The sequence below is a fragment of the Saccostrea echinata genome, unplaced genomic scaffold (assembly GCF_033153115.1).
Source record: "Saccostrea echinata isolate AGI-Se365-2 ecotype Australia unplaced genomic scaffold, CSIRO_AGI_Sech_v1 ptg000023l, whole genome shotgun sequence".
Lineage (NCBI taxonomy): Eukaryota > Metazoa > Mollusca > Bivalvia > Ostreida > Ostreidae > Saccostrea > Saccostrea echinata.
Window position 1 is genome coordinate 14,896,861 of NW_026889772.1, and position 26,561 is coordinate 14,923,421.

The following is a 26,561-nucleotide window of genomic DNA, read 5'->3' on the forward strand; positions in this document are numbered from 1 at the left end:
GAGTTTGACCCTTTATTTTAAGAATTTAAACTCCCCTTCACTCAAGGATGTTTTGTACCAAATTTGGTTAAAATTGGTCCAGTGGTTCTTGAGAAGAAGTTGAAAATGTGAAAAGTTTACAGACGGACGGACGACGGACAACGGGTGATCAGAAAAGCTCACTTGAGCTTTCAGCTCAGGTGAGCTAAAAAAAAAACTGGAAAAGGAAAATACTAAAGTTAGAACTACTCTTGAAAGCTTGACTCCATTATTTATGTTTCTTGCATGTGAGGGAAGTTCGCCAGTTAATGAAAATGGTGTCGTCATGCAGCCTTCAATGGCTTATTCAACACCGGATTAAAACAATAATTGACTCTTTCAGTGGTTATTATGGTTTGACTTTCACCAGAAAAATATCAATATTGACAGAAGCGTAAGCCTCCGTCTATATTGATATTTTTCTGTGAATATCAAATCATATTAACCATTTAAAGAGTCCATTATTGTATATAACTAAATTGTAGTTTCCCTTGAGGAACTTTTTGACTTTTTTTAAACCCTGTGATTGCTGGAAATCAGAACAGAATCATTCTTTAACTTCTGCCACAGAGATTTAACCCATATATGCAATACATTTGTAAATATTTTTTATTCAAATATTTTCGTAATATTTTTCATAGACTGTAACGTCACGCAAAATATTGCCAATGGTTAAGAACGAGATGTGCAAAATTGGGAATAAATAGAATGCGTGGGTGAATGAAAGGGAAAAAAAGGCCAGATATTTATAATTAACAATATGAATGTGATACCTGATGTTTGATCTTAGTGAAATAACGAACTGAAGAAAATCGGGAAAACTCATTGCCATCCAAATCTATGTTGCAATGGTGCGCATTAAAATGGTAAAAATTTGCGTTTGAATAGAACATTTGAAGCTTAGGCCTTTTTCTTCAGAAAGGAAAAGGCGGGTCACATGCTTCATTCAAATACCGGTGGAACAGGTATTCGAATGAAGCATGCCAATCAGATTGGCAGTGTGAACACTGTCACCGAGTGAACATGTGTTCGATCGATACTTGTGATAACTTCTTAAGCATGATAAATTCCCAATTATGTACATGTACATGCATATGTTCGTTGCTATGAGTGGGTTTTATATAATCAGAAAATTGGGGAGTCTCTAACTCTCTCCTAACTTCATAAAATCTGTCATTATCCTCATTTCAGCAAAACTCGTGCTGCTAGTTTCAGAGAGTGTGGTGCCTTAAGTACCGCGACATCTTCGCTAGCCAAGTGTCCGATGAGGGTAAACGAATCGGACACTTGGCTAGCGAAGATGGTACCGCGACGAATATTACTTTTTCGAATTCGTTTCAAAGAAATGGGCGTGTCTTTATGTAGAAATTGACGTTCGCTAAGAAAGAACCAAACTTTCCATTCAAACGAAAAAATTACCACTTCCATGCCCATCATTGTAGTTTGTCCTATAAGGCGCGGTGCGTTCGTCCTTGACGCCGTTCGCCAAATGCTTGTTCGCCCAGAGTCGGTTCCTCTAAAATTTGTTCGCCTAATGTGCGTCGTCCTTTTTATGTTGAATATGTTTGTCGGTTAATTTTCGTAATTTATATGTTGATTTTATTGAAATTCCTGAATGTTTCTGTATGAATAATAATTCATTAAATTGATACATACGGTATATAGATTAAAAAATAGAACTCATGCATAAAATGAATAATTTTATGATTTTGAACTGTGGTAATCGATGTCTGATAAATATACTCATTGATTTATAAGTAACATTAAATATTCTAATATGAGAATAAGATTCTTCAAAGATAAAATTCCTGCTTAGTACCAAATGGCCTAATAACCCCTCAATTTCTTTCGTAAAAACAACAACAACCAAAAACAAAGAAACAAAAAACAAAACAGAACAAAACAATCAAAAAACACAAACAAAGATCGAAGGTTTCCCTCATTTACAGTATTAAAATAATTAAGATTAACAATAATTAATAAAAACAAATAAAGTCTTTGATAAATATTTTTAAAAAATGAAAATAGTCAATTTATCAGGAAAACAAAAAATTCTTTACTAAATCTATTGAAATTTAAAAAATAGAAGAAATGACTTAAAATTCAACAGAAATATTAACATAATATTTACAGTAGGGGAACCCGATACCTCGCCATCCTGCTGCCAAACTCACTGGTTTTTCTTTATACCGTTTCTCATTTATTTTCTCTTTATTGAAAAAAAATTACAGATTTTAACGTTTTTTAAAAACAGTCGGGCACGACAATCTATTATTCAGAGCAGGCAAACCGGCATGGCAGAATCCACAGACGAAGAGAGTTTGCTTTGGAGATTTTTGTTCTTGGGTGACGATGAAAGTGTGTATAGACCAAGACAACAGGAAATTCAGGCTACTTATATCATTGATAGGTAAAGAAGCATTCACTAAAGACGAAATTCTTATTTGCCACATTTAGTTTGAAATGATTTCTACTTTCGGTTTGTCAGATAACAATGATTACCACAGGTACTTGGGTCTTGGTTTATAAATATGTATGTACCTTATTGATATGTAAAAAAAGTAAAGGTATGCAGGCTCCGTAATGGCGTCTGCTCAACTCGCTTGTTAACATGGCTTGTTCTTTGAAAATAACGCTGCGCCTACCGATCTTTATGCACCGGACGTCTCGGAACACTGATTACTTATTGTAAAAACCCTTAAATCTTGCAAATAATTCCTAAAACATGATTTTTAAACACATTTTCAAACTTTTCGTTAACGTGCCCGGAACTAAGTGCAGATACTAAAAACCGATTCAAAACGACAAATTCCGGCCATTCAGACACTTCAAAAGTCCAGAGGCATTCCGGGAAATTTAAATATAACTTCAATTATCCCAGAACTATTTTTAGTTTTCTCGGAACGCCTCTAGAATTTTGAAGTGTCTGAATGGCCGGAATTTGTCGTTTTGAATCGGTTTTTAGTATCTGCACTTAGTTCCGGGCACGTTAACGAAAAGTTTGAAAATGTGTTTAAAAATCATGTTTTAGGAATTATTTGCAAGATTTGAGGGTTTTTACAATAAGTAATCAGTGTTCCGAGACGTCCGGTGCATAAAGATCGGTAGGTGCAGCGTTATTTTCAAAGAACAAGCCATGTAAACAAGCGAGTTGAGCAGACGCCATTACGGAGCCTGCATACCTTTACTTTTTTTTACATATCAATAAGGTACATACATATTTATAAACCAAGACCCAAGTACCTGTGATGATTACTTTGATTTTAATAAAATTGCGGAATGACTTTATTTTACCCAGAAAACACGCTAAAAATAAATACAAATGAGATCGCGTGAACGATCGAAAAAAAAAATAAAAAGTATTTTTTTTGTTGTTGTTGATATTTTAAAGGTTTTTGTCCGTTTTGACCCCAAAATCGAATTCTTCGGTGAAAAGTTTAGGTTAAAACTTCGTTTTTAAAAAAAATCACAAAACAATAATTGTCAATGAAGACCTACATGTGCGGTGCATGTTTAGGGACATTTCTTTTGTACTTAGCCATTTTTTCATGTAAACAAACCAATGAGATCCATTGAAGCTGAATTAAGACTTGTCAGTTGAGCAGTTGAGTGACGTAAAGCTTATATCATAGTGCAATGAGCTTGTGGATCTATCTTGCGTATCTGGGGACTAATAAAGTACCCAAAATTGTGTTTTACAGTGTGATCATTGGGACGACCACAGTTCTACCATCAAAAACTACACTTGTAACTTTGATCCGCCTCTTCAATCTTCAAACCACATGAGACACAATCTAGACTGTGACGTCCTTATGACGTCGTATGTAAGTTGTATTTCAAGAGCAGAATCTCAAAAGGCCTACTGCATTTTTTATCAAGAGACATTGTAGAGTAGGTGCAAACATTTTTAGCTTAACTCAGCGAAGTTGAACAGAGCTTATTCAATACCCTCTGCGAGTCTGCGTAAGTGTCGGTGTCTGGGTCAGCATCCCAGGTTTAAGTTTTTAGAGCAGATTTCTTTTCAAGTACTTCTATGTCCTATATTATTCAGAGATGTTTCATTGTACCAGTCAAGATTTCAGATGCTGCAATTTCAGCTAAAGAAAGACTAGGTTAATGTTTTTGGAGCAGGTTAAAGTTTCAGGAGCAGGTCTCATTTTCAAGTAATTATGAGTCCTATACATGTATTGACCAAACTTGCATGAATGATACATCTAAGGATGCACATTATCAGGCTTGCTTCAGATGCTGGATCTGACCTTCATTTTCCGGATGAGTGACCGGGTCGAAGTTTTTGGAGCAGGTCTCATTTCCAAGTAACTATAAGCCCTATGTTGACCAAACTTGCCTAGATGATACATCTAAGGATGCACACTACCAGGCTTGCTTCAGATGCTGGATCAGACCGATATTTTCCATATGATTGACAAGGTTAAAGTTTTTGGAGCAGGTTCATTGTAAAGTAACTTGTACAAAACTCTTTTCTCCTTAAACTTTCAGTAAGGCGTGACATTCTTGGCGATACATAAAGAGCATCTCTCAAATGGTGACCTAGATTCTCATTGGTTAAGAAATTAATAACATTAGCAACTTTAGATTGTTGTTAACAAACAATGAGATGACATAAGCCACACCTCTTTCCTGTAAGAAACGATGTAATTGGTTCCTTGTATTACTCGTTGACTCTGACTCATTTTTATCCTATGTGTATTTCACACATGAATGAAAAGCTGTGTAAATTTCAGTATTGATGAGCTAATCTGGCAACCAATGAGAATCTAGGTCACTATTTGAGAGAAGCTAATTATGTATCGCCGAGAATGTCACGCCTTACTGAAAGTTGAAGGAGAAAAGAGTTTTGTACTATTTGCCCTACCTGGATCAAACTTGAATGGATGATACAATTGTACAAATGTATATTTATTGATGCACACTACCAGAGTTGCTTTAGATGCTGGATTTGACTTACATTTTCCAGAAAAGTGACCAGGTTAAAGTTTTTGGAGCAGGTTCATTCTCAAACAACTTTAAGACCTACCTGGACCAAACTTGCATGGATGATGCATCTAGGGATGAACAATACATCTTGCTTCAAATGCTGAATCTGACCTAAATTTTCCTGATGAATGACCAGAATAAAATTTTCAGAGCAGGTGCATTCCTAAGTAACTTTTAAGACCTACCTGAACCAAACTTGCATAGATGATGCATCTAGGGATGCACACTATTTTATAATTCGATTAGTGTGGGACTTTGCCTTACTTAAAGACAACATTCATTGAGGTGAGCTCTGTAACCTCTGATAACCTGTTTTGTTTCTTTTAAGCTCACTGCAAGAATCTTCAGAATAACTGCAGGCCTTTCATATTCACCATTATCACATCGAATCCTGGTAGTGAAGGAATTCTGGGAGGATTTCACACAAAAATTAGCTTGACGAATATACCAATTTCATTCCCAATTATCTCTGTTGTTGCATATTAGGCTATTGAGCTCATTTCACTTCCTATTAAACAGGGGCACTGGAAGTTAATGTAAATATAGAGTATATACATGTGCATTTTTTTTTTTTAAAAAAAACAAGATGTGTTTGAGAAACACTGATTCCCCTGTATGGCAGCTTATGACGATCAAAGGTTAAAGTTTTTCAAATGCAAGTCAGACTGTTGTTACCCAAAGAAAGGACTTGCGTCAATGGATATATCTGGTAAATATGAAAGCCCAAGCACCAACCATTCAAAAGTTATAGTCAAGGTTAATGTTTTCTAAAAGTGGGTCAATCTCCAAGGTCAAGATCAAAGGCTCAAAATTAATGGTACGCAGGGGAAGACCTTGTCATAAGAAATACACAAACAAACTATAAAAGCCCTAGATAGCACAAACTGTTCAAAAGTTATGGTGAAGGTTCAAGTTTTTCATAAGTAGATCAAAAATCAAGGTCAAAAGGCCAAAATTGTTATTGTCAAAAGGAAAGTCTTGTCACAAGGAATATACCTGTGAAATTTGAAAGCCCTAGTACTACTGTAGATTCCTAAATATACGCGAGGAATAAATTATCGCGTAATTACGCGAGAAGCACCACTCACGAAATAAAATTACTCGCTTTTATTTTTATTGTTCTTTAATGTATGTAAAATCTCTAAATAAATCACCCATTCGATTTGACGCCCTTTAGCCATTTCGCGATATTAAGTACTCGCGTAAAATAAGGAATCTACAGTAACCATGCTAACTGATCAAATGATATGGCAAAGGTTAAAGTTGTTTAAAAATGGGTCAGACTCTAAGGTCAAGGTCAAAAATATTTAAACCCATGGAAAGGTCTATGAAAAGAGCTATGGATATATGAAAGCTGTCTGTAATCAGTAACAGAATTTCAAAAATCAACATTAACATCTTTGTTCACTGCAGCAAGGCACTTACGTTCAGTTATAACTCAGAAATCATATATAATGATCACTGCTCAAATAAATTTACACTGAATAGTAAACTAAACTGTAGCAGCGGTCCACATACTCCATGACATGGAACATATCAAAACTCAACATGTTCAATATTCAAAACCTAGTGTCAACTTTTTATATACTTAGAGTTATAAAAGTATTCTCAAAGGAAAATATAAAAAGTAAAATTGTTTCCCTTGCAAAAAAAAAAATAAATAAAATGATTTTGAATAAAATTTATCCCCTTGCAATGCAGTTGCATTTAATTTTTCTTAATTTTTTTTTATTATCTCCCCTTTCAAGAGGTCATGACTCTTCATTTGAACAAACCTGAATCCCCTTTACCTTTCAGCTCAAGTGAGCTAAAAAACAGTGTTCTGTTTGGGATCCAAATCTTGAATATGCGGTTTATTTCTCGAATTGATTATTATTTTTTCTTTAAATATTTCCTTTCAATTTCAGATTGATTCAAAGAGGAAGAGGAAAAGCAATTATTGATTGGATTAAAGAAAACAAAGAGAAATGCTGCAAATTTTATCCATTTGCATACACCCTTGCCATATGTGCAAAATGCAACATGCTGCAAGTAAGGCAAGAAGCACTGGATGCTTTGAAATTTGTTTGTAACACACCAACGGAATTGTTTATGTTTTTATGGTATTGTGCAAAAATAGACGGCACACAGGATGGATTTTACTGGAGACACTCAAGGCAGCATCAGTACAAAAGAGAACGGGGGATATCAAAGAGAGTGAGATTAAGAAGTTGGCCAAGGCAATTCCGTAGGGGGGTTGCACTGTGGTATACAGCTAATCCACGATATCAGCAAGACATTTTGAATCTAGCTAAGCATGTCACAAAATATCAGCATCGGCATGGTTTCACTCACAAAAGAGTTATAAAGTCATGTCACCCAAAATCTAGAAATGAAGACATGAACTATATTTTTTGCTATGTTCTTAAAGGATTCTCCCATGCAAACCAAAAATTTGAAGATGCCATTATAAACGGGAGGATAAGGGTTCAGGTCAGAGAATTTTTTAAAGACTTAGAAGAATTGAAAAATCCAAATGTTAATGTTGAACTTGTGAAAGAAATGATAAACAAATGGGATCTCTCGTGGGAACATATTCCAACAAAGTTTTTGAAATATCACTGTGTTTGGAAAACATTTTTGATGAGAGAAATGCCATTAATGGCCTTAATTAGGAATCTTGGAAAAGCAGGATCCATGCAGCTTCTTCAGCCAGGGAGTGAAGAAGAAAGGAGGGTTTGTGAAAGGCTTACCAACATTGAACTTGTAAACAATAGTAAATTACATCCTATAGACATCATATCAGCTTTAACTGGCTATAGGAGAGGAGAGGGATCAAAAGGAAGGGAATGGCCCATCAATGAACAGATCATACAAGCTGTTTATAGAGCATACATGAATAAATTATCATGCCGACCCTCAACAGAAAAAAGACTGCTCATTGCCATTAATATCAAAATGAACTTTGACAGATATGTAGTAGGAAAGCAGTGGCTTTCTTGTAAGGAAGCTGCCATAGCAATGGCAATGATGCTATCAGAAAATGAAAGATCTGCTGAAATTGTAACTTTTGGACACTTTGCGCGTAGATTTGATGTTCCAAGACACGATGAAAGTATGGGAGACATTGAAACTGCATTAGAAAGAATTGCTTCCATACGAGAGGAGGGAAATCCCCCTCTGTCCTTCACGGCACCATTTGTTTATGCAGAAGGTAGAGAAGAGCCTTTTGATGTTATCATTTTAATTACAGATAAAGTTAGTTCACCAAGAGTTCGAGAAATCAAGTCAGGTTTCACAAATTACAAACAGCATCATTCTACTGCCAAGTGCATCACAGTTCATTTCAAACATGGTGAAGCTACCTCAGTCTCACAGGACCCCAGTATGTTGGATGTGATCGGTGTGGATGCTTATGCTTTAGAAGTAATCCAAGACTTCATACTAGGTTATCATGAAGACATGGCAAATATCATAGGAGATGTGGTAGATTTGCGAATATGATATTTATACATTATTTTATGCAGTATTATTTTGTGCATATAAACTCAATGAGTTACCCCTGCTTTTGAAAATGTCATATCTTTACTGCTGAGGTTACTGCTGAGGTTGACAAATGTTATTGATAGGGTCATCATTGGTGAGAATTCCAGCATTGATATAACAGTAGGAAAAAAACAAATATAGTCTTTTATACATAAAAATACTCAGGTACCAAGATGTACTTATGAGAAAATTTTAGAATTTATGCTGAGTAAAAATTGCTTTAGCCTTACTAGTCTAGTATACAATAAAAACTATAAATCTGGACCCAAGTTATATCTTTACTCTGAAGTGTACTTACTTAATTTTTCTTCATGTAGTAGTATTTCTGGCAGCTCCTACCTTTGCGGTGTATTTTGATAAATTTTTGGCAGTTCAAGCCATATTGTTGTCTGTTTTTATACTTTTGTATTTACTCTTACAGAAATAGCCATAAAAGGGTCCCCCTACTAGTAAATCTGCAGCTGATACACCAATCATTTTACCTTTATTTATTTTCTAAAAATATCAAATGAATTTTTTATCTTTTTTTAAAAAAATATATCAATATTGTTTGGGAGTATTAGAAAAACTGAATTAATATTTGGGGCCCGGTCGTTTTACAAAAGAACTTATGACTAAGACCAAAAACTTTAGTTGATTGTAAAATCTTACAAAACTTATGTTTCTGTTAAAAAATGTTGGCATAAAGTATCTTTCTAAATTCTTTTCAAAAAGATTAAAACCATTTTCAAAGTAATGTAAAAAGGAAAGTTATTTGCAAAGACATGAGGGATCCAAAGTTAACAAAATTCATGAAATAGAAGGCATGCAGATGTGCTGTGATCTAAGTAATGTCTACCCAAATCTGTGAACTGTTTACAAAATTATTTTCATTGACAACTGCATTCTTATATCAAAAAACATGGAGAGAATATAGGCATAGTATATACTGTAGTCAGTTATTTATTGGCATTCATTGAAATGCAATGTTTTTTTCATAAAAGAGCCCACAATTTATGTCAAAAAATTCTGTTTGGAAAATCATTCTATGGTAAAAAATATAAAAAAATGCATGACCTGTGTTAAACTCAAATGACAAGAATCCTGATTTTCAGTTTGCTTCACTGTGTTCCTTGAACCGGAGACTTAATGACTACAAATAAGCCACACAACTACATGAAGATACAGGCATTTACATGTTAATGATATCATGGAATGACCTCCCATTCACTTCCACTCAAACAACATTTTTATTACCATTTGATTGGGGGGGGGGGGAGCTAGAAAAAAAATTTTGAGTCATGTTCTTTATTTTCTTGCCAGTCAAAGGCAGATTATTTTTCAAGATGATCAAGGGCAGATTATTTATTTTCTTCACTGAAAAAAATTTTGACTAGCCAAAAAAAAAAAAACAACAAAAACAAAAACAAAAAAAAAGAGCAGGGACCTTACTCAAATGGAAAAATTGAAATTTGAGAAAATGTCAATTTTGTCTACTTTAATTCATATATGTTCTATTGACTGTTATAGATTATATACCAATGAAATTGTGGCATATTGCAAAAGTTGATTTTCAGTTATATATATTGATATTATTTACAATATATGAAAGAAAATCCTGTGTTATCTTGTCATGTAGTTATTTTAATTTTTACACTTTTCTACACTTTATATAACAATTCATCACAATAAATTAAATTCTTGACTACTGTAGATTCCTTATTTTTTTCATGAGTACTTATTATTGAGAAATGGCCCTCTAACGTCAAATCGCGAGAAAAATAATTCACGAGTGGACGGATGATCAAAAGATTTTACATTGATTTCAGCACCATAAAAATTAAAGCGAGTAATATTATTTCACGAGTGGTGCTTCTCACAAAATTACACGATAATTAATTTAATGCGTATATTAAGGAATCTACAATATTTGATATCATAGACAACTGCTTTGTAAATAAAAACAGAACTCGGAAAAATTTTCATGTCTTTTGATTGGTCATCAGCAAAATTACTTTGTTAAAAACCATGCACTCTGATTGTACACACGAGTACTCTGATAATGGTATTAAAAGGATGCTGAAGACCAAGTTTTCCAATAAACTGTTGGAATTCTGATCGGCACTAAATGTGCTCTTTCATTAGCTGACCTGTTTTTATATTTCTATGAAGCAGAATTTATTCAAAAACTTCTACACAAGAAGAGGAAAACACTAGCTGTGGCCTTCAATTCGACATTCAGATATATCAATGATGTTTTATCAATTAACAATTGTTGTTTTCATTTGTATGTTGACTATATATTCCAGTGAACTTGAAATAAAAGACACCACAGAGTCTGCCACATCTTTTTATATTTAGATGTTTAACTGACAATAAGAGGCCAATTAAAAACTAAAAACGAGATGACTCCATCTTTTCCATTGTCAGCTTTCCTTATTTATGTAGAAATATACCACAATCACCTGCTTAGGGTGTTTATGTTTCCCTCATTTAAAGTCGGCATTTTGTAAATAAATTTTATGGTCGTAATAATGACCTTGTTAGCAAATGTTACCTATCATCAGGTCATATTTTGGTTGACTTGTTTCATACCAATTGTTAGGCCTTTGTTTTTTATGTACTGAATTGACTACAGATAGTTCCATCTGCCTGTGCATTGTCCAATATTTTGTAAAATTTTGTGTAATAGGGTGATATTTTCAATATATTTATGATTAATAAATGATACTAAAAGTATATTGTGTGTCTTGTTGTTTTATGATTATTTCACTTGATCATCATCTACATCATCATCTTGTATATATTTAGTTGAAACACAATTGGATACACATTCCTGTATTGCCCTATTCTCCCTTGGTTCTTTTATTGTGCTATTCATTGATCATTAGTTGACTTCTTCAATTAATGACTTTTTGGTATTTAATGCCTATGGCTATTTTACCTATGTGGTCATTTTCAGACATGTGATACATGTCATGTGGTTTGAAGAACCAATAGATTTACTTTATATATTTTCCCGCTTTTGGTGAACTGCCTTTGTTCATTAGAAAGTTAGATTCCTTAGAGGAAAGTTCTTATAATATATAATTATGTAGTGACTGTATCTATGTGAAGTCTGCCATATTTGAATTATCCTGATTGACCTGAAAGATGTACTGACAGATAGTAAGTGCACTCTATATTTTATTATCTTGATTAATATCTGATTTAATATTTCTGTAAATTATCTAATTTATGCATTTTCTATCATTCATGAGTAAATTCAATTGATTTGATCATCAAGTTTATTTCTTTTACTTTTATCATTCGACCTTAGTAATTAGAAATATCAGTTATCAATTTCATTGATGGGATCTGATTATTGATTCTGAAGTTATATAGTTAAATTATTATTTACAGTTGATATATAGTATATCCGAGACTTGATTCAGGCAGCTTATTGAGTTTAAGCCTTGTTCCATAAACAGGTGATTAATTGATAAGCATATGAAATATAATACTTTTATCATAGATAAATGTAATGTGAAATAGTTGCATTGAAATGTATATATTTATGGAGTAATATTGTATATGCATAATATTCATCATCAGAATTAATGTTTTTAATATATTTTTAATGCAGTCAAGGGAAATAACTTGTAAAGTACTTTAAACTTTAAGAAGATAGCAAGAGTTATCCTTCTTGTATTATACATATTCCCTTGCAAGTTTATTGTTGATTTTTTATGCTCAATATTGTTTATTCCTATTACAGGGCTTAAAACTATAACTACAACAATTATATTATCATTGTGTCCATCCATATCAACACTGAAGTATTTAATAATAAACGATGAACCCATAAGTGGTGTTATTCTTCACTAAAGGCCACTACTACAAACTTAACTTTTCACCTGCACCATAACAATTACTGTGCTATGTGTCCTACCTGCATTGTCCAATATTTTGTAAAATTTTGTGGTTAAAATGAAATTGCAAAGATCAACAAGAGGCCCATGGGCCACAACACTCACCTGAGTCACTATGGCCCTGCTGTTCTTCATCAACAGATGTTTTTAATTTGTAAAACATTGATTGTAGCCCCCACCCTAACCCTGTGGGTCATGCTTTGAGCAAGCTTGAATGTAAACTACTTGAGGATGCTTTCATATAAATTTCACTGATCATGGCTTTGCTATTCATGACAAGATTTTTATTTTTTTTTTTTTCCTATATACATTGCATTTCTATGTAAAACTCTGATCGCCCATTGTGACTCTACCCTAACCCCCGGGGGTCATGATTTTGAACAAATTTATCTATTAATAATGTACACTACCTAAGGATGCTTCCATATCGGTATGATCATGCATTTGCTGTTCTTGAGATGAAGATTTTTTCACTTTCTATTTTTATGTAAAACTTTGATTTCCTATTGTGGTCCTCCCCGCCCTTGGTCATGATTTTAAGAGACTTGAATCTACACTATAAATAAAGCTTTCACACAAGCTTTAACTCTTTTGCCCGTGGTTCTTGACAAAAAAAGATTTTTTGAAAGATTTTTCCTTTTTAGGTCACCTGAGTTTACTCAGGTGACCTATTGCTTTGTGTTTTCATCCATCGTCGTGTGTTGTGCATTAACAATTTTGAACATTTTCAGCATCTTTTCTGAAGTCGCTAAGCCAATTCTGGCATATAGGATCTATGGGTGAAGGGGAACAAAATTGTGAATTCATGGTCCCTATCCCCCTGGGGCCTGAGGTGTGGGGCCAAAATCACTAAAATTAATGCAATCTTTAAAAATCTTCTTCTTTACTCCTGGACATCAAGCAGTCAAACTGTTGGCATGATTGTAATTAGCATTGAACCCTCTTCCAAAACTATGAAATTCATGGCCCCAGCCGATCAAGGTGCTGGTGCTAGGACCAGGCTCTGTTGAATATATAGTGAAAATGCATTATTTCTTAAAAAATTACCTGTGCTTCCGGGTATTAAGCAAACAAAAAATATGCATAGTTATGATGAAGAACAGGGTACCTCTTCTAAAACTGTGAATTTCATAGCCCCTGGGTCAGGGGTACTAATGATTATATGTTGAAAATGCATTAATTCTTGAAAATGCATTAATTCTTTAAAAATCTTCTCATCTGCTCCTGGGTATTAAGCCGATTAACTAAGTACATAGTTATGATGAGGAAAAGTGCCTCTTCCAAAATTGTGAATTTTATGGCTCCTGGGTCAGGGGTTCTGGTGCTTTGGTGGGGTTCTATTGATTAATTTGCAAAAATGCATTAATGCTTTGAAAAACTTCTCCTCTGCCCCTGACAACTAAATGCAATATCAATTTTAATGTGCCTTTTTTTTGCTCCTGGGTATCTAGAAGGCAAACGGAGTACACAGTTGTACTAAGTGAAGCAAATGAGAGTTACTCCCCTTTGCTAGATTGTGTTAGTCAAGAAGTCCTTGTATATAATTTAATTAACAGGTTATTTGATTGAATGAGAATACAATAAAGAATGTTATATATATATATATATATATATAGAGAGAGAGAGAGAGAGAGAGAGAGAGAAACAAAATAAAAATGAATGTTGCATTTAAATGAGCAAATCATGCTCAAAGTAAGATTCTTGCCTGGAAAGCAGTATAAAAGATTGACATAAAGATTTTTTAAATATTTAGCAAATGTTGAAATTGTACAAAGCATGTATACACTGAGGTGACACTAAGGATGAGTTATTATCAATTAAAGTCAAGGTTGACAAGAGACTGGATAAAGATGTTTTATACTTGATCAAAGTGAACAAAGAATCACAGAAAGTCAGGGTGACTTGTTGTAATAGTGACAAAAGGCAAATAGCAATGTTGTATAGCGAAGAATTATTCACTAGGCAAGTGACATATATTGAATACCTTACACAAAAGGCAAGTGTCCATTGTATTTGTATATTTTGCATTCATTATCATCCCTTTAAGACTTGGGAAAACCAAGTATGATTCCAAGGAGACCATTCAGGTCTAGCACGCTATAATTTTACCAGATTTATAAAATTCTTGGGCAACATTGCTCGTCTATCAATTAATTTTGTTTTATACTTCAGTCTATGGATCCTTTACAGTGTTGCATTATACTCTGGTGACCGTTGAGGCCCTTGGGCCCCTTGTTTTAATAAAAATTCTCTTAATATGCACCTTTTTTTTTAATAAAATTCTCTTATAAATCTTATAAAAAGATTTTTATAAAACTTTGATCCCCTATTGAGGCCCCACTCTATCCCCATGGGGCATGATTTGAACTAATCTGAATCTACACTATGTAATGAAATTCTCATCTAAGTTTCAACTTTTCTAGCCCAGTAGTTATTGGAAACATTTTCAAAAGGTGCCTTTAAATTTTTTACCAATTTTTAATTTCTCCCCTTGAATTGGAACATGGCCTTTCATACGAATAAACTTGAATCCCCTTCACCTGAGGATGCATTGTGTTTGATTGGCACCTGAGACAAAATGTGATCAGTAAAGCTCACTTGAGCTTTCACCTCAAGTGAGCTTAAAAGAAAAACAACATCAAGAAAACGTTCGGAGAAAGAAAAGATTTTATTAAACAATGTATATTACATAACTGTTGAAGCAATTAGCATGACAATTTATGAAAGACAAATGGTATATAATCACATGAGTCTGGGTAAATATCTGTTTCAATCATTTTTTCAGCAAATAAAAAAGAAAATAATATACCGGGGTAATATATGCCTATAATAACAAGAGTGTTCCAAGGAATGCATGTGTTGCCTGCTTTATAGCATCATGAAAGACATAAATAAAATAATTACTGGTCATGCAGCTATTTATTTCCTACTACAATTTAAAAAAAAAACATCCAAGGATAGAGAGACTTTGATAGAATGGCAATTATTTTATGAAATGTGACAATGCAATAAAAATATGATTTCCCATCCCTCAAAGCTAAAATGAATAATGAAATCAAAATTATTAGAAATAATTATCGCCCAACAATCCCCCAGAGAGAGATTCACTCAGTCCGCCTTTAATGCAATTGTCAGTCTACAACTTTATTTAAAGTACGCTCCATTTTGGTATACTGATCCCTATGAATTTTCATAATATATTTAAATTTCAATTTGTGTGGTTATTGTATATTATACAATCAGTTTCAAAGTACAGTGTCATAAGCCCATTAACATAATTATACGCCTCTGCCTCTCAAAATTAACAAGTTTTAAATCAGCCATTTGAAGTATTTTAATTTGCAAAGAAGATTAGGTCAAAGGCCAATTTCAAAGGTACCAAGATGGATAACTTTCATATTTTATAAAAGGCTTATAAAAGCCATAGTGCCAAACTAATATATATGTGCACTATATTAAATCTATACCCCTTATGGCTCATAAGACATAAAATAATATGTGTCAGACAGATGGAAGTACAAGACATACGTTGGGTAAAGTGATACCCAAGTGCCTTTCTGCTCTGCAGGTGACACAAAAACTTGTTTCTATGCCCCCGTAATTGCAAATTCGGGGGCATATAGTTTTTTTTGCCCTGTCCGTCTGTCTGTTTGTCCGCAAAAACTTTAACCTTGCCCACAGCTTTTGATTTGTTGGAGCTATGGCTTTCATATTTCAGATGTGTATTCCGTGTGACAAGACCTTTCTTTGGAAACCATCATATTTGACCTTTTGACCTTGGAATTTGACCCAGTTTTGCAAAAATTTTACTCAACTTTAACCTTGGCCATAACTTTTGAACAGTTGGTGCTAGGGCTTTCATACTTAACACGTGGGAATTATTTCTTAAATAACTTGTAAAAATATATGTTGGTGACCTTGACCTTTGAACCTTTTACAAAATCAAGAGAGGTCATGTTTTATCTATGATGAGCATTGAAGTGAATCACACAACCATTTCATCGATCATCCTCACAATGTCAGGGGTCCTGTGTCAACTCGGTGACGTGGGAACCCTGACAAATTTCATCCGATATCTTACGGCAGCGACGTCTTTCAGGAAAATTGTGAATCTTGATGTTTTTCTTATCTATCAACCAATCACGTTAAACCTTTCGGTGATAAACAATGCGTAACTTTAGGTGTCAACTGATTTCCTTCTACTTATATCATCTGTCTACTTCAATTTGATTGGTGCTTCTCAATGTGAGTAGCAACCCCAAATAAAACCTGAAGAAATTAAATTTGTCAGGAGTCCCATGGCAATGAGTTGACACTGGGCCCCTGAGTGAGGATGCCATTTCATATCATCCATAGATATGTATTAACTTGTGACTTGTAACTTGTGACAATGACCTTTCACCTTTGGCCTCAAAATCAATATGGGTCTTATGATAGTCATTACTTTAAGTTTTATTGCAAAAGCTTTAAGAGATATGTAAATTTATCTAGAAATCATTTTTGCAAATATTTGACCATTGACTTTTTGACCTCAAAATCAATAGAGTCTTCTTGAGTCATAGGGAGTTATGAAATAAGTTTCATTGCAAAAGCTTATAAATGACATTTAGAGATAAATCAAGGAAATTGATTGATTGATTGTGTGTTGTTTTGCGTCCCGTTCGAGAATATTTCACTCATATTGAGACCTCACCATATACTGGTGAAGGGCTTCAAATTTAGACCTTCACTCAGCACTCAGGGCCATTGAGCAGTGAGGGTTCTTTATCATGCCATCGCCTACCGTGACATGGGGCCTCGGTTTTTAAGGTTTCATCTGAAAGACCAGCAACTTTCACTCCAAAGTGCCGAAGGAACAGATGCTACCTATTTTATATCAACTTAGGTCAGTCGTGGCCGTGATTCGAACACACAATCTTCTGATAATGGAGATTAAAGTGTTACAAACACAGAATGATGAATGGAAGTATAGACCCTTTCTCTACCAGTGCATTTTGAGCAACTTTGGAGATCTTTTGACATATCATTATAAATTAATTTCTAACTTTTTTATCCAAAGAGAAAGCTTGTCATAATGCACACCATTTTGTAGGGAATTTCTTGAAATGATATTACATTACTATTCAGATACCTCAAGACTGATATTACTAGTGGAAATAGAGGTCAAAAGTCAAATAAGTGCAAAATTTTGATCAAATTTTTGGACACTTCTAAATCTTCAACATGGTCAAGCTAAACATTTACATTGGGATATACTCACAAAAGGGCATTATACTGAACTACATTAATCACATGAACTTTTCTATATCAGTTCTGCATATATGATGACTTTAAAGGGGTTGCTAAGCAATGGGGTATTTTTTTCAATTCTCATTTTTTGCTCATCCTAGACACATTTATACATTTCATGATCATCACATTTTAAAGTCAGATATGGGGTCATAATATTGAAAGGTAAGTACAGCAATTAAATTTGTTTTGAAGTTTGATCTCATTAGATCTATCTTAAAGAGGTCAAATAAGTGCAAAATTTTATCAACTTTTTTTTAACATTTTAGCAAGAAAGGGTGGGGTTGAAAAAGAAAATATCAAAGAGGAACATTCTCTCATATATATGAATGAGGTAGAAAATCTAAAATAAAGCAAAAAAATTTAAACAATGTACAGTATATGAATACTGTTTACATATATGATTTGCAGCAATACTGGCACAATATGATGATGAGCACTTACCATAATGCGTATAATTTATATGGCACTAACTGGATCGATAAAGAAAATCCATGGACTAAATATAACAAAGGCTCCTTCATTCCAGTGATTACACATTACATACAATGTACCTTGATCCTTTCTGTGTACAAGTATTACATGCACGTACATAAATTTATATATTTTTAGCATTATAAGTAAAGGCACAACTGTAATGACTACAGTATGACTACTTCAGAAACTGCTACATATTAGAGAATTGTGACACTGAACATGACCTTAATATTTGATGTCAACAGCACCAGATAATCAAAACCTTTCATCTCCTTCACACTATTGTTGCAGACTCACCATTATCATTCTCAGAAATATCTGATGTCAACATATGCAGCACTAGATACTAAAATATAAATACATCTTCAGAATACTGTTGCAGACTAGAGCTTTGTTACACTTAATATTGGATGTTAACAGGAGCAGATATGCAACAGATATGCAAAAACTTTCCCTCCTTCACAATACTGCTGCAGACTTGGTATGCTTTTACACAATGGTTCCATAATCTTAATATCTCAAGTCAATATCAATTTCTTCAAAACCTTCTTTATTATCACTGATAAACCTCATGATCTGTTTTGCAGCACATGCATCGGCTCCCTCAACATCCAAAATGGCAGAATCTTCCTCTGTCCCAACATGCTCAGAGTGACAATATGTAATAACTACAGCTTTAACATTGCAATTTCTTTGTTCTTTGTATTCTTGGAAAGATCTTCTAATTGTTGCTGCCTCCTCTGTGTCAACTAAAGATGTCAGCAAGACTATTCCATCATAAGTCTCAATATTCTGCCTGGCAAAGAGAAAAGGAGCATTAAAATTGGATCTTTGAATATCTTCAGCCCTTTGGTGAATTCTTTCAAGGGCACTTTCTATGTCAAATACACTCTGGTCATGTGGCTGAAACTCAAATTTAGCTGCCACATTTCCAAATGTGACTGTTTCAGAACTGGTGGAATTTTGATGTACTGCTAATGCTAAGGCAGCTGCTGCTTCTTTTATAGGAAGGCATGAACTTCCAACCGAATCATTCATCTCTATTGCACTATCAATGGCCAATAGCAATCTTTTGTCTGTAGGAGGCAGAGCCTGTGTGTGCAAGAAAGACTGGAAAAGAGCCTTCACGACCCCTTCACTCACTGCCCACTTAATATCTTCTCCCTTTCTTTTCGTCTGCCCTGTTCTGTAAGCAGCCAGTGCTGTAAGTACATGAAATGGGTGTATATTTGACTGTTCCAAAATCATGGGATCATTCAATTTTTGACACACCATATTTTCTTCCTTACTGTTAGGTATAAGTAAACCCAGTCTAGTCATTTTCACAAGATTTCTCACAATTGCTGTCATTGGCATTTGTGTATGAAGCAATAAGGTTCTCCAGATTTCTTTGTACTCTTCTTTATATCTCTCTTTAAATTCTTCACATCTTTCTTCCTTTTTCAAAAACCTTGGAGGGATGTGCTCCCACGTAAGTCTCCATTTCTTAATTGTATCAATCACACAATCCAATGGGACATGTCCTGATCTTATTGTCTCATAGTCTCTCAAAAAATCTTCACATTTATCTGACATCACTTTAGTGTTGCCTGCTGAAGACTGAGGTGGGTATTTCTCATTAGCTTTCTTCAATCCCTTTGTAGCGTATCGAAAAATAAAATCAAATTTCTCATTTGGTGGCTTAGGATGACATGATTTTATCACTTTTCTTTGGCTGATTCCATAACGACATTTATATTTTGTCACATGTCTTGCAAACTGAATCATATCTTCCTTATAATCTTTGTTTTCAGTGTACCAGGCTGCTATAGCCTTTCTATGAGACCTAGGCCAGCCTCTGAGATTTACAGCATGTTTGCAGTAATAGTGGAAAAGGAATAAATGAGATGGTATTTTACAAACTTTATGAATCAGGAGGTAAGCTTGCTTGGAAACTTGTCTGTCAGCACATCTTGCACATTTTGCTAAAGCATATGCCACTGGGTAAAATTTGAAGTGCTTGCCAGATATTTTATCCAGTAAACTGATGATAGTCATTCCACTTCCATTTTGGATTAAACTGTATAAAGGAAAAAAAGATAATATTACAGATTTTTTTGTAAATATTGGAAAACTGTGGTATTTTGAGCATGAAGAACTGAAGGGATTCTAGACCTCCTTAGGATTGTAAAGTAGCCAAAATAGTACCTTGGAACCCCCCCCCCCCCCCCCTTACAAAGGATGGACCTCTTTTCAAATTGGTAAGAAAAGTCAAATACAGTTTTAGATAAACTTTCTTAAATCTCCATAATCTTACCTTAACCCTTTAACTACCAGAGATTTTGCATTTTTTCTGCAAAACTGACTAAAAAATTTCAAATAGAAATTTAAACATTTTCTATTCACTTTTGCATAAAGCAACCTATATATTTTCTGAAAGGTAATATCTTGAAGTATTTAAATATGCAGAGTAAAATGACGTCACGGTTGCTATGGCAACGAATGAAACCAAAATTGCCAAAATGTGTGTTTTTGTCCTATCAAATAAAATTGAGCAGTGTAACTTAAAAACTAATTGACTGCATGCTTTGTTTTTAATAGTATCACTAAATCCTCTGTTATAGAAGTATTATTTGTTAATTTGTTTGTATTTCTTGGAAGAAAAAAAACGGAAAAAAAGGTACATGTATAATATGTCACTAATGACATGTCAGAGTTATATCAGGGATTTATTGACAAGAAATAGTCCCCCATAAATCTTGTTCCTTTATGGTTTTGTGAGCAGTTTTTAAATTGAATATTTTATAATTATTGTTTTATTTGAATATCCTATAAAAATTGAATTTTTATAAATAATTTTTGAAGTTAAAGGTTCTGACCAAAACTTTTCTTAAAAGCTGACAAGTGACATACCTTTTAAAAGTTCTTAACCATTAGGCCTACAACACGATTCATCAAAATCAACAAGCATTCTGAGAGTATTGCATTAGAATACATGTACTAGTCCCCTACCAGCAAGTGTAATTTGATTCCCGTTAAGAATTGAAAATGCCATAATTCCATCAAAAATAAATGAAGCGGGACGAAATGCAAACTTGATCTATAACTACTCACGGTAAAGCCACATACCAAATATCAGCTCAATATGTACAAGCGTTTAAAAGAAAATTGAGGAAAACCCGTAAAAATTGAAAAGGCCGTAATTCCGTCAAAAATCAATGAAGCGGAACGAAATGCAAACTTGATCTGTAACTCATCAAGATACATTCACATACCAAAAATCAGCTCAATATCTGCAAGCGTTTAGGAAAAAAGTGCGAAAAACCAAGTGGGACAGACTGACAGACAGACAGAGGAACAGACAGACGGACAGACGGATGGACAGACTCAGAGGAAACCTATAGTCCCCTCCAGTTTCACTGGTAGGGGACTAATAAACAGTTAGTGCTGTCTTCTTGTGTGAAGATTTATTAGTCCCCTACCAGTGAAACCGGAGGGGACTATAGGTTTCCTCTGAGTCTGTCTGTCTAGCTGTCCCTCTGTCTGTTCCTCAGTCTGTCCCACTTGGTTTTCCACACTTTTTTTCCAAACGCTTGCAGATATTGAGCTGATTTTTGGTATGTCATTGTATCTTGATGAGTTACAGATCAAGTTTGCATTTCGTTCCGCTTCAATGATTTTTGACGGAATTACGGCTTTTTCAATTTTTCAGGGTTTTCCGCACTTTTTTTTCTAAACGCTTGCAGATATTGAGCTGATTTTTGGCATGTGACTTGACCTTGATGAGTTATAGAGCAAGTTCGCATTTCTTTCCACTTCATTGATTTTTGACAGAATTGTGGCATTTTCAATTCTTAACGGGAACCAGATTACACTTGCCGGTAGGGGACTAGTACTGCTTATGCAATACTCTCAGAATCCTTGTTGAACTTATATTATACACCTATTTACTGGCTATGAGGACAATAGCAAGTTTATCGTCCCCCTAGACAGCAACTATTTCCCAAGGCGCAGCCAAGGGAAATAGTTGCTGTCGAGGGGGACGATAAACTTGCTATTGTCCTCATAGCCAGTAAATAGGTGTTTTATTATACTATAGTACCGAAGCTGACTTTACAGGGATAGACATTAACTTTCAGATTCACTTGACCTTGGGCAAGTGAACTCAAACTTTGACTTGTCTGAATGCAAAACTTGGTTGCCCAAAATTTAGAAAGAAGCTTTAAGGGAAACCGGTAACACCTGTACGAAATGTTCCACCTGGAATATAGGGGGAATAGAGGCGTACTTGGAGAAGGGATTCCGGGCGTCAGTTTGTCTCAATACATATATGGTGATATACAGGTTCGTAATACGGGCGTAACCCAAGGGAAACCAAGAGGAAATGAGCAGGAATTTGAGGTGAAAAATGCAAATGAGCTACGCCCGGAAAAATAAATGACACCTGGAAAAAAATTACGCCTGGAAACTAAAATCAGAGCTCCAGATAATGCGCGTATTTGCAGAAATATGCATTGAATTTTTCAAAATATGCATTAGAAATTAAATAAGGGAGTACAATTACGCATTAGCAATCATAAATAGGCATTACACTACGAAAGTACTGCGTACGACGGATTGAATGATACAAGTTTAATTGATTATGTGAATTGAGGGCAGCTCAGTGTTTGAATTTTTATCTAAAAGAAATTTTGATTTATAAGCGTATTCGGAATAACATAGGTCGATTTCCCGTTCGGGAGAAAGATTTGAATATTAAATATTCATACTTTGTCTAAAAATATCATATTTCCACTGTTCATAAAACATCCAAATTTTCGTTCTTAACACTTACGTGCACGTCGATATTGTCACAATTGTGCAAAACACGCATGGTGTCTAATTTATCTTTTATAACAGTTTATTAAACTGTTCTTATATATTTACCATTTTCTGTAGCAATAATGTCATCTAAAGTCCGCCGACAACCTTTATTAATTGTACGAAAATAATTCCTTTTTTGCTTTCGACATGCTCCTGTGCTATAAATAGCGCATCGCGACTTTTAATTAATGCAAACGGGGAGTATCTCCTAAACTATTGCCTCGATCGATTCCAATATAGCAAAACCTAATATATATTTTTGATTTTAAAAAAGGGGGGGGGGGGTGGGCGGGACATTTTGAGACGGTCAGGTGAGGATGAGAATCTAAAGATTAATTTTATCTGGCCAAAGGAAGGATATTTTTCTCGGTAAACTCTTGCTACGATCGATATAGGCCTAATCTTAAATGGAGTTCTGTGTGCCCGTGGTAACTTTGCCTACCGTATGGTCTTTCTGTTGAAAGAATTGAAATGTTTCTCGGTTATGATTAAAAGCTGACAATTTTTTTTAAAAATTTCAATAACCTACATGTAATTGATTAATGCAGAAACTGTCCGTTTTTACATTACTCTTTCAAAAACACTTATTTCGATAACAAGCTAAAAATCACATTAGATGTCAAAAGAGCAATAGATTAACAAAATACTCTTTGATTATTTTGGTGAAAAGCAAAATCTGCATTGATTTGAAAATCAGGGAGTAAATACTCTTTGAGGTAAAAAATTATCTGGAGCTCTGCTAAAATGACGCCTGAAGCAGAATTACGCCTGGAAAGTCCTTATTATTATATAATACTATGTGACCTAAAAACCTATATAACCAAGAAAAAACATTTAGGTTATGATTTACAATGTTAAAGTTAAAAATTTAGCCTTTTGAACTGGAAGAAAACATAATGACAGGTCATTAACATAGTATAGAAATATAATTTATAAAAGCCATTTCAATTTTTTGTGTAAGGGACACTGTCGAACACCACCATGAGTGTAAAATAATGTTTAAGAATTCAATAAACCTTTTAAAATACATTTTATCACTTCAATCATTACACTGAAACAAATTACTTAATACAGTTCTTCATTTATTCATTACTTTACAGTTCAAATGCCTCTATCAGACTAACTCAAAATATCTAAAGTAAAGAGTCAATAAGTTATAACTTATGATCATTGTACATAATCATAATCAAAGGATCTACTCAAGTTGATACCAGATATTAATTATCTCACCTACCAGCAGTTACTGTGTCATCCAGAACAAGTGTAAAAGCCTTAACATTGATATCTGTATTCCCTATTTCACTCACACTAAACTCCCTCCTTCCTGATCAAATTCAATCTTAACCTCCTATCTGAAATGACCCTTAATACGTTTTATTTCCATTAGTGAACTCTTCAAAATTAGAGGCGCGTTTGGTCGTCTGACTGGGACGGCATGGCGTTGCGGATAATACAAAATATGCCAATCTCAATCCAATTTTAAATGTTAAATGTATTTGTCATTCCAATTAAAGAATAGAAGAACTAAAAGACATATGTAAGAGAGCGAGAGCCCTAAATTTATCATCCATTAATAAACAATACAATATTTCCGAGGCATGTGTATTGTATTAGATGTACCATACGATAAATAGATACGTACGATCAACAATAGATATTAATTGATATCGTTGTCATTCCTACTCTTGATGTTTATAAAGTCCACAACAATAAAATACTTCATTTGCATTTTGTTAGGATTTGTTCATCAACATTCAACATATTGTTTACATGTTTATGTTACGTTTGTCCCAGAAATCCCGCGAGATTTGTACATTTTCCGACTTTTTCACAAAAGAGCGCACTAAGAAGTATAACTCTTCCATAGTGGAAATAGAACGTATTGATAATTAAATTGACCAATCGGACGCTTTTCCTCCTCCTGAAAGTTCCAGGCGTAATTTTTGTTCCCATTTTCCTGCCATTTTACGCCAGGAAAATCTGAACTTGCCAATTGACGCCCGGAAAGTAGAAATGACGCCTGGAAGACACCTCTTCTACTCAGGCGTAACTTTTCAAAAACTCCGTCTCCGCCTCAAGTACGCCTGGGATTTGCCAATTCCTGCTAGATTCCACCCATATTCCAGGCGGAATCCGCCTTTAAAATTCATACAGGCATGATTTATTATTGTAAATAAAGTATCAGACTGATCAATGGCAGTTCCAGGATTTTTGGGGAAAAAAAGGGGGGTCGGGGTCCAGGGGAAGGGGGGACCCCGAAAGTTCTCAGGTTTTAGGGGTGTTTTAGGACCCTTCCCCCCTTAAACAGTTAAATCCGCCAGTGCTAATTAATCTGATGAGGAAAATTTCACTAAAATTTCTAGTATTTATATTAAACCTTCATTCAAATCAGAAAATGATGTTGTCCTAGAGAGTTATTTATCTTAGTGTAGTCTACTTGTGTATAGAGGTATGTTTTCAATGAATTTCACAGAAATTCAGACAGACAGACGGGCGATATACACCTTACTATATACCATATAATAACTTCAAAACACATGTAATGATGTATGTCTCGATAAAGCGAAAGTAGAAATTCTTTGTCATGTTCTCTTATAATGAAAATACATATACCTATCAATAGCCCCATCTACTTCATTTCTGAGAATTTCTACAGAAGGCCTCTTAATTCTGCCATTGACCCCAAACATAAGAAACTTCCAAACACATTTCTCCACCGAGGAAGCAGCCATTTTTCAACACCTATGGCGAGCAATTTTCGTCAGAATTTGAACAATCGACGAAAACTTTCAGCCTTCTCCTAAGCCTTGCTTAAATTAATCTGGTAAGAGGCTGGTTCATGGTTTGGCTTGAAGCTTGTTTGTTCCCTTCCAGTGTCAGGAGTTCATGAATGCTGTACACAGTTGCTAATCCTTTAAATAGTTTTCTTTGTTCTTTAATTCACAATAACCAAAAAAAAAGGGGGGGGGGGGGTATTTTTCAAATCCGACATCTTAAGCAAGTTTGAGAGTGTTCATCCCTTGATACATCATCCATGCAAGTTTGGTTCAGATAGCTAAGACTTATAGTTTCTTGGTAATGGACCTGCACCAAAAACTTTAACCTGGTCACTCATTTGGAAAATGTCGGTCAAATACAGCATTCGAAGCAAGTCCAGTAGTGTGCATCCTTGGATGTATCGTCGAAGCAAGTTTGGTCAAGGTACGGCAAATAGTAACTTAAGAAAGAAACTGATCCAAAAAATTTAAAGTGGTCCCTCATCTGAAAAATGTAGGTCAGATCCAGCATCCAAAGCAAGTCCAGTAGTGTGCATCCTTAGTTGTAACACCCATGCAAGTTTGGTCAAGGTATGGCAAACAGTTACTTTAGAATGAACCTGCTCCAAAAACATTAAACTGGTCACTCATCCAGAAAATGTAGGTCAGATCCAGCATCTGAAGCAAGTCCAATAGTATGCATCTTTAGATGTATCCAGAGCTCCAGATAATTTTTTACCTCAAAGAGTATTTACTCCCTGATTTT

At 34.5% G+C, this 26,561-nt stretch overlaps 2 protein-coding genes across 2 annotated transcripts; one reads left to right on the plus strand and one right to left on the minus strand.

Annotated features, from left to right (window-relative positions):
- The first annotated feature begins 2,312 nt into the window (after positions 1-2,312).
- LOC133191317 (RNA-binding protein Ro60-like) lies at positions 2,313-9,010 on the plus strand. The gene is made up of 2 exons (XM_061327065.1): positions 2,313-2,428; positions 6,924-9,010. Exons 1-2 carry the CDS (start codon positions 2,313-2,315, stop codon positions 8,497-8,499), a joined length of 1,692 nt encoding a protein of 563 aa, XP_061183049.1. The 3' UTR covers positions 8,500-9,010.
- A 6,070-nt stretch (positions 9,011-15,080) lies between these two features.
- Positions 15,081-25,755, minus strand: LOC133191254 (RNA-binding protein RO60-like). The gene is made up of 2 exons (XM_061327009.1): positions 25,653-25,755; positions 15,081-20,256 (listed from the first exon to the last, which is right to left on the minus strand). The coding sequence occupies exons 1-2, from the start codon at positions 25,727-25,729 to the stop codon at positions 18,708-18,710; spliced, it is 1,626 nt and encodes a 541-aa protein (XP_061182993.1). The 5' UTR covers positions 25,730-25,755; the 3' UTR covers positions 15,081-18,707.
- Between the last annotated feature and the right edge of the window lie 806 nt (positions 25,756-26,561).

Coding starts and splice junctions, on each gene's coding strand:
- LOC133191254 (XM_061327009.1), bottom strand. CDS start 25,729: ATGTTTGGGGTCAATGGCAGAATTAAGAGGCCTTCTGTAGAAATTCTC. Junction 20,257..25,652: donor GTAGATGGGGCTATTGATAG/GTATATGTATTT, acceptor TCCTTTATACAG/TTTAATCCAAAATGGAAGTG.
- LOC133191317 (XM_061327065.1), top strand. CDS start 2,313: ATGGCAGAATCCACAGACGAAGAGAGTTTGCTTTGGAGATTTTTGTTC. Junction 2,429..6,923: donor GCTACTTATATCATTGATAG/GTAAAGAAGCAT, acceptor TTTCAATTTCAG/ATTGATTCAAAGAGGAAGAG.